Source organism: Echeneis naucrates, chromosome 16 (genome assembly GCF_900963305.1).
Source record: "Echeneis naucrates chromosome 16, fEcheNa1.1, whole genome shotgun sequence".
NCBI classification, from domain to species: Eukaryota; Metazoa; Chordata; class Actinopteri; order Carangiformes; family Echeneidae; genus Echeneis; species Echeneis naucrates.
The window spans coordinates 15,561,718-15,570,554 of record NC_042526.1 but is presented as its reverse complement, the minus strand read 5'-3'; the positions used below and the strand labels follow the sequence as shown (position 1 = coordinate 15,570,554).

At 40.6% G+C, this 8,837-nt stretch overlaps 1 protein-coding gene across 1 annotated transcript; it reads right to left on the bottom strand.

The window, feature by feature from the left end:
• Positions 1–2,088: 2,088 nt before the first annotated feature.
• On the bottom strand, positions 2,089–5,364 carry lmo2 (LIM domain only 2 (rhombotin-like 1)). The gene is made up of 3 exons (XM_029522972.1): positions 4,725–5,364; positions 3,632–3,847; positions 2,089–2,859 (listed from the first exon to the last, which is right to left on the bottom strand). Exons 1-3 carry the CDS (start codon positions 4,763–4,765, stop codon positions 2,637–2,639), a joined length of 480 nt encoding a protein of 159 aa, XP_029378832.1. The 5' UTR covers positions 4,766–5,364; the 3' UTR covers positions 2,089–2,636.
• Between the last annotated feature and the right edge of the window lie 3,473 nt (positions 5,365–8,837).

The following is an 8,837-nucleotide window of genomic DNA, read 5'->3' as shown; positions in this document are numbered from 1 at the left end:
ACTGATTTGTTGTTGAGACCTCCGCGTAGTAGATTTTTTTTTTTTTTTTCTATGCAGTCACTCCTCAAGCATTGCCTATTGCCACACTGATGATTCTTCAGTCTGCAAACCTCCAAATGAGCACAAGCCCAGTATCCCTCTGCGTGCCTGTGCAATGATATTCCCATCTCTATTGTGGGAAAACTTATTTCACCAACTCTTTCAGCATGAGCGTCATCTCAGCCTGGGTGGGTTCTTAATTCTGCCTGTTACTTCATTCCTCCCTCGTCTATGAATAAACTATTGTCAGAGTCAGCCAAAGACGAAGTCCTGGTGCTTCTGTGCTCTACCCTCTTCTCCTACTTTCTTTTTCTTTCTTTCTTAAATGGAAATAGTTACCTGATTACTTTTTTCAAGTGCACCTTTCTTCTGCTTTTTCTATGCCCTCTGAAATGTTCAGGCACTTTGTTCCTGACCTCAGAGGTGAGATCAGTTCATGGGTATAATGATTGATGTTATGCCTGTAGAGATAACTGGGGATGGCAGGAAGTTGTGGAATGCCAGGAGCGTGAAATAAATAAAAGAAGAGAAAGATTGTAATGGGCAGCAGTTTCAGAGGCAGCCCCAAGTAACATGACTGCATTACATCAGTTTCTTGAGTTTGTCTTTTTAGTCTTTTCCAGTTAGCTTTCCTTGTGTTTGTTGTGTGAGCTGGCAGAAGACCCAATAGACTGGGCTCTAACCCAATTCAATGTTTTAGTGACCTCTTGTGGTTAAAACCAGTCTAAAGCACATGAGCTATTTTTACTGAACTGCTAAAACTCTTTGGACTCACAAGTTGAAGCATGAAATCTGTTTAGTAGGCCGGAGATGACAGACCACATTCATTCATGATGAGAATTAATAAGTTAGCGGAATTACAAAATTCCAAGTGAGGTCATTTTTACCCTCAATTTGATCATTGGAATTCATGTGTGACCCCAGTTTTTACTTTTACTTCCGAGCTACCATTGCTTTGATACAGCAATTTATTTTGGATACTGGCTCATATGAACATGTCTGTCATTATTCTAGTATTGTATTTTCTCAGAAATGTCTATACTTGTTTACAACTGGAAAGTGAGATTAAATTGTGTCTTTCCAGATATTTGTGATCAATAGCAGTCACCTGAAAATGTTTCTTAAAGCCATTTTCTCCAATGAAGAACTTTTACCTGAACTGTTAAAACAAACAAACAAAAAAATGCCTGTTTGGAAAAAATAGCATAATGTAAATAAGATGATTACTGTCATATAAGTTTTCTAGAAACTATTTATATATAATTGTCATTTCAATTTGCTTCGTGACTCCCAAGAAAACATTCACACAAAATAATAACCCCCCCCTTTTTTTTAATTGCAATTCATTTAATAAACTGACAGGTAAATAGTTAAAAACTCCTGGTTTGCGTTTCCACAGAATTGTTACAATAAAAAAAAAAAAAAGACACTAGCAACATGTCCAAATTCAATAAAATTTTTATTGCATTGATTCCCTTGATCACCAGAGGGCGACACCAGTTCAACCTGGCAAAAGTACAATCCCTTCTGACAAGGACTTTTCAAAATGGACATCTTATCATATTTATAATGAAAACATTTAACAACGCTTTGTTTCACAGGTCTATATTTTTCAAAGTAGTCCTCAGGAATATTTTGAAATGTTTCCTGGAAAGAAAATAATATAGAAAATTGTGTCCAATTAGTATATTTAAATTTGTTATTTCTATTTAACTGCTGAAAAACTCAGTGGAAGCAGCAGCTTTTGTCAACACGCCAACAGATCAACAGAATTAAGTTTCTGGACTTAATTCCACTTGAGAATTATGGATTTAAATAGTGCAGTTCCGGGAAGCATGATAGCTTGTGCTGTTGTCTGACAACAGGAACGTCACAGGTTCGATTGCGCACAGACTGGCCTTTCTGTGTGGAGTTTGCATGGTCTCCCTGTGCTTGCATGTGTTTCCTCCTATTGTCCAAAGACATCATGTTTAGATTGATCAGATCTACGGACTCTAAATTGTCCATAGGTCTGAGTGTGAGGCCCTGTGATAGACTGGCGACCTGTCCAGGGTGTACCCCGCCCTTGCACAAGTTGGGAGTTGGGATTGACTCCAGCACCCCCTGATGAATGAATGAATAGTGCATTTCCTTTTGCAACATTTATATTTTGCCAATATTAATTAATTTTATTCACTTAAAGGTAACGACCCAGCCATAAAACAAAATGTTACTTAAATTCTTATTGGATGTTTATGGCAAGCTTGAGGTAATATAACAGTGTTGGACTACTAGAAACTTCACAAAGATTTAGTTTTTGTTCTTTTGCTAAAACTCTTTAACTCCATTGTCTCTAACAAACAGCTATTATTGCATGTTTAAGTATTTTCAGTAATTAAGTATTTTGCATGTAAGTATGAAGCTTTAGGAGACAAACTGTTATTGCTTGTGCAGTCTCCATTAGTCTCCAGCAAGGAGCAATGCAGAGGTGTAGGCTCTGCTGTGTGTTAAAGTAATTCCATATGAAAGTCAGATGCCTGATAATGCCTGCACAGTGGTCTGTTCCCTCCAAAGTCAGTGGGCAAAAGGCCAAGTTTTGCTTTGAGCAAGAGATTCTCCTAGACCATGTTATTGTTGAGTTTGGTCCACTCAAAGATGTCCTGCTCACACACAATATCTGAGTTGATGAGCAGGTAGCGGTCACCCACACAGAAGTGTTTCTGGCAGGCAGCACACTTGAAGCACTCCAGGTGGTAGACTTTGTCACGCACACGCATCGTCATCTCAAATGCTCGGATCCTCTTTTCACAGGAAGCACAGAGACCATCCTGGCCAAAGAGCCTGAGAGAAAACAAAAAGGATGTCTCCATGTTAGTGAGGGAAAGATGAAATACAGCCACTCACCATTATTTGACATGAAAGTTTTCCAGGCTGATATCAATAACAGTGAAACCTTTGGGATCCACAGCAGGCAATTTAACCTTGCCCTAACCTTGAGATGCTCCACATATTAAATTACAGCCTAATTTACTCTCCTGAATCTCCTCAGTTTCATATTTCTTATAAGCTAAACTGTTCCCCCATTGTAACATGAAAATATCTTCTTGTTCAGCAGTTAATCAACAATTCAACTTCTGATGAAGCACAGTGTGTTAACAAATGACTGTTTCTGGCTCTTTTTTTACAGGACAAGGTTGATAATAATCCACATTAATTTTTATCAACAAATCAATAACAAAACCAATGAACAGAATTAATGAGCTATCAATATATTTTTTTTTTTAGGGCATAGGGCATGAACATTTGGTTTCACTTTTATAGACATGCCAAAAGAATTATAATACAGCATGACTTGCTTTTAGCAAAAAATACTCAAATAGGAATAGCTGGTGCATTTCTTGGGGACTATTTTTAGCTGTGTATGCTGCGTATGCTCTTCCAGCAGTAGGACAGTGTATGTACGGTAGATGTGGCTCAGAAGAAACTATCCCGCCTGTGTTCAGTGTGATGAGTTTCAGCTTGTCCGACTATGTGGATCACTGATGTGTTGTAATAGTGTGTCATTTGGTTTATGACGCTTTACTGCTAAGCTTTGTCTTGTCCAATGCTGTACCTGAGGTAATCTCTCCGGCATAGTTTCCGTCCCAGTTTGTAGTAGAGTCGACGGCCCACCTCCCCCAGCCGACAGCCACACAGGTCACAGCTCAGACAGTCCTCGTGCCAGTACTGCTCTATGGCCTTTAGGAAGAACCTGTCGCCGATGCTCTGCTGACACCCACCACATGTCAGCAGAGACGGGGGCATCTGCAGGACCTCATCCACAGGCTCTCTGGAGCAGAGAAACAGCGGCTTGAAAAAAAATCCAATACTCCTGTGATGCAACAAATGGCTGTTCCCTCAATTCATCAGTTGCTCCGTAACGTCAGTAAACAATCCGTAATATAAGAAAACAGTGAGATGTTGACAGGACAGTTTTGTCCCCATTTTTGAGGAAAAATGAACTTGAACAAATCATGATCATAACGCCTTCAAATTTTCTGCTAATATACACACTGATTTTTTCTTTCAGTGCTAAAATACTTAAGAATTGATATTATGACATTCTAATAAATTAAAAATTACCCTGCACTTAAATATGTTGACCCAATTGATTGTTTGCCACCTTTTTCTTCCCATTGCTTGCACCTGTCTATTTGATCTTATTTGATATGCTTGGCTGCACATTTCATTTCATATAATAAAAAGACAGCATTTCATTTACTGATGCATTTATCTGTTTATGGCCTTTCCATCTGAAGTTGCTGGCACAGTTGCGATTCGATTGTTTTCCACCTGAGGGAGCCATTGCGCTTCGCTGAACACAGCAGAGAGGCGACAAAGCAGTAAAGCTATTTTAATAACGAAAGGTCTCTTTACGCACATTGTATGTAAAGCCTTCAACGTTATGGGCTGAACAACAGTAAAATATGATCCACGCCAGCAGAGCTCACCTCTGGGTCATCTCCCTTGCTCTGGACAACACTGAACTTTGTCCTGCCTTATCTAATTTATTTACAACCTGCTCTTGAACATGAAGTTGAAGTGTTTTTTCTTGCCTTTGGCAGCAGACACCTGACCCGATCAGCCGCATGTACGATCGCGAGTATGTTGGACGTGTTCTTTGCATCTCCAAAAATATGATTTCAACTCATATGTTAACAACTCACTCGTTGGCCTCCAGGGTCTTCCTCTCTATAGTGGATGTCATTTCTTAAATGTGATGTCCAGTGTGGTCCAGGCTCCGCTTCACAGTCCACAGCCAGATCAGCGGCTGCCTGTGAGGCTGTCTGCGGGCGGACTGAAGCCGAGACCCCGGTGCACCTGCTCCCACGACCCCCGCGTCGTCCTGGGGGCTAAAACCTCCGGCTGGTCGAGCTCAGATGAAATGGCCGCAAGAACCCCCTCAAAAAAAAAAAAAAAAATCGCTCCGAGCCGCTAAACGATGATGGAGGACACTGCCATCATTTCCTGAGGCACTAACCCGAGCTGACACTTCTTGTCTTTGAGTCTGTTTTCTCACCCCGCGGCTGCTCTCAGAAGTGTCCGCCTCTCCCGGAGGTGGAGAGAGAGAGAGGGGGGGGGGGGATCAAACCGGGGTCGGCCCGATCGGAAGGTCACCCGCTCGGGTGTCCGTGTGCCCGTCCTGCGGAGCTGAGCCGGCTGAGCCGCGGTCACGCTGGTCGCGGAGCAGCAGCAGCAGCATCGTGTTTAAATGCGCCGAGCCCCCCCCCAGTCTGCTTTCGCTTCCCTCTTCCTGCTCACGACTGTTTGACAATGGGGGGAAATGGGTCTTAAAGCGGCAGCCCGCAGCCCGCCTGGCACCGAGAGGAGCCGGGTCGTGACTGGGAGCAATCAGCTCGTTACACGCTTTGTTTTACCAGAGAGCTGATGGCAGCGGAGATAAGATTATTTAGGGCCTGCTGGGTTTGTTTGTTTGTTTGTTTTTTTAGATAGACCGTCTCATCACTCACACAAAGACAACAGGCCTGTGGGGAAAATCCTTTAGGAGTTTTTAGAAGTACTTTCTAATGAGACTGGCTCTATTAACGCTTTACAAATCAGTCAGTGTATTATAGTTCATATCAGGAAAAACCATTAATCACGTTTGACTCTACGAGTTGAGATAAATACATAAAAGGAATATTATTCATAAATCGGCAACTTAATCTACTTCGTTGAGGGGAATATTTCCAGTTCACCTTAACTTCAGCTAATATATACTTTATACTTTATCGCAAAGTTATAGTTAGTCGCATTGATGTTGAATGCAAATAACAATGCACTTGTGTAGCAAGATTGTGGGTTAAAGGCCCAGGCTTCATGCAAAGTCCTGACAGGATTTAAAGTTTACCATGTAAGCTATTAGCAACGACAGATAACATGACTTTTACTTTACTTGCAACAGACAATTGCATTGTTGGGACGTTTACTAAGCTGTCACTGCAAAGGTATTACTAAAGGTAATATTTTATTCATTGTGTACAGATGTTCCATTATATGTTTATGCATCTGATGTATATTACAGGATAATTACTACTAATGGCAAAATGTGTTAAAGCAACATTTGGGTGTTGCATCTGGGATGGCTGGGATTCACTTTAACTAGTAGTTTAAGATTAAGCAATGTGTCCTTCTTAATCGATTGATAACTCTGTAGATCTACTGCATTACCCCCTGAGAAGTAGTTAAGTAGAGGAAGAAAGTCAGAGGGAAATGAAATTACTTAAGTGGAAGTGGCACAACTGTTGAACTAGAATATGATAAAATCAGGCATTATGTCAACATATAGATCAGATAATTTGTATTTTTTTTTTATATGATTCTTTAACATATTCTCGTTTGTATGGGACTGTATGCTTTACAGGGCTCTTGAATTACACAACAACCCTACTCACTTGTAAGCTGGAAGTAGAGCAAAGGTGACTAATGCCATGAAATTTCCCAAAATTAGCTTTGTGGGGAAATCATTAAATTATATTTCTACATAGCTGGTGTCCTCACACACAGCATTTTCTCTTCAAACCAAAGCTTTGGGCTCTCCCTTTTATCTGCTGCCAGTGCCCCAGGGCTGCCTGCTGGAGGGTGGGGACCCAGGCAGCAGTTGGACTGGACATGGAGATAAAGCACCTCAGCTCCAACAGCCAGAATCAGCTCCTCAGCCAGATTCAACAGAGCACGATTTTAGGCATACTCTTAATGTAGGCTGAAAGCATCCCTGGGCGAGACAGTTGTTGGACTGTGTATGCTCACTGGATTGATACCAAGCTGAGAAGGCCCAGGAGCAAGCTGAGTGTGGCAGTGCTGTACAAGCTGCACAAAAACCAGAGCATCTTCACAGAGATAGAACACGAAATGCAAAACAGTTTAAGTGCAAAATTTCAACCTGCTCTCTTTGTTCAGCTCACATTGTCACAGTGATGGTTGATTTCGCAGTCTTCATCAAATAAAAATACCCCGCAGTTGAACTATGATAATCACCTCTTAGCTTTTATTTGATAAATGATTAAAAAACAATCACCTCAAGTTCCATTCAGTAGATCTATCGTCCGTGGAGTTTGCTCAGTTTACCTTGAAATGTATAAGTTTAAAGACCTAGTACTTTGAAACGCTTCTTAGAAGTGATTCATCTGGAGTTTTCAGTTGTATCACACAATTTTTTTCAGTGTCATGTTGAAAGCAAAAAATGCGTGTGTGTTACATGTGATTTAAAAAAAAAAATGGCAAAAAGAGAAATTCCATCTGCTGGGGGAGATTGTGTGTATTTTTTCAACCAAATGAGTTAGAATATAGGATATTAGATTATTGGGGTTTGAAAGATTTTGTCAGCTGCTCTTTCCAGGGGCAAGAAGCAATTGGTTTCAACATACACTTATTTCATTTCTATTTTATTTTATTTTCCCAGAAAATCAGTCAAAATATATTTGGTGTAACTCATTGGCACCTTAACAGAAAATGCAAAAGAAAAAAAAGATCTTTAAGTTTTGTATTGTCTTTGCGATAATTGACCCAACAAAGGACTTGAAGGGTTTGAGGAGCACATGCACTTTAGTATGTGCTGTCCTAACCCTCCAAAGATAACACGTGGCGCTCCTGTCAAGCTGAAAAACATGTTTATTAATAACAAGAAGGGGGAGAAGAAAAAGTCAGTACTGATATGACAACCGTGTCATCCACTACTTCCTCCAGATTTGACTGAGAAAGCCCAAAGGATGTGCAACTGCACACACAGATGAAGCTTTCCTGGGGGGTTGGTGTGCGCTGCATTCACTTCCTACCCCTCTGTACCCAATGGCACCCACTCATGGCTTCCCAGATAGACAGGCTGACTCCAGATGGTTCAAAATGATAGGAGAAGGCTTGCTGTCCGCCATAAAAACTGCACCCTGCAGCTGGCAGAAAACACGTATCTGTGCCTTTATGCTTCCTAAATGTCACCAGGAAGGTAATGCACTTTCCTGCAAAACTGCCATTAACATGTCACCCGTCCATTGCAACACAAATGCTCATGGGTGCAAAGATTGTTGTAAGCTGTCTGAACTTTTTTTTTTTTTTTTTTTTTTTTTTCAACTAAGATTGAGAAACATTAAAACATTCATATTGTATTATGAACAACATAGGGTATCTTTTCCAGCCTGTATACCTGCCCAGGAACAAACTTGGGGAGCAAACAGTTAAGAATGTAGACAACCTTTTGGGAAGTCATGTCACTTGTGTCCAGTTTCCTGTTTTGCTCGTTTGGTATTGAGTGCATTGTGGAGTTGAAAGCTATGTGGAATTTGAGGGAAGCAGGAAAATGAGGATTGCTTGTAATCAGAAAGTAAAATCATATCACACAGCGAGCACTCGGTCTCTCTATAATTTAGCAAGCAATGTCAGTTTTACAACGAATTACAAATTAATTGCAAAGTATAGCAAGGCTTTTGTAGAATATACAACTAATAAGGGACATCTTGTTAAACCATTAGAGATTTCCCATTTTATCAATACCTTAATTAGAAACAAAAAATGTCACTATATATCAGTAAGAATGAACACAAGCTTGCAAAACTGTTTCCTGAAGTAAAAGGACTCTCAACAGAGTGTTGACTCTTTGATATCACACATTTTAAAATAACAATAGCACAGCAGACCACTTCTGGTCTAATCTGAAGCAAAGTGATAATTGTTTAAAGCCCGTCTGACTGTACTGCACTGTCTCAGGTCCGCAGGGACTTTTTCACTGTCACAATGTGCCATTAAACTAAAGAGCGGTGAGAATGTTTGTAAAACTTAGAAATGGT

Excerpts from the sequence above, each read along its gene's own strand:
- lmo2 (XM_029522972.1), bottom strand. The coding sequence starts at position 4,765 with ATGACATCCACTATAGAGAGGAAGACCCTGGAGGCCAACGA. Across the intron at positions 3,848-4,724 it reads AAGACCCTGGAGGCCAACGA|AGAGCCTGTGGATGAGGTCC; the intron begins GTGAGTTGTTAA and ends TCTCTGCTCCAG. Across the intron at positions 2,860-3,631 it reads TGCCGGAGAGATTACCTCAG|GCTCTTTGGCCAGGATGGTC; the intron begins GTACAGCATTGG and ends GTTTTCTCTCAG.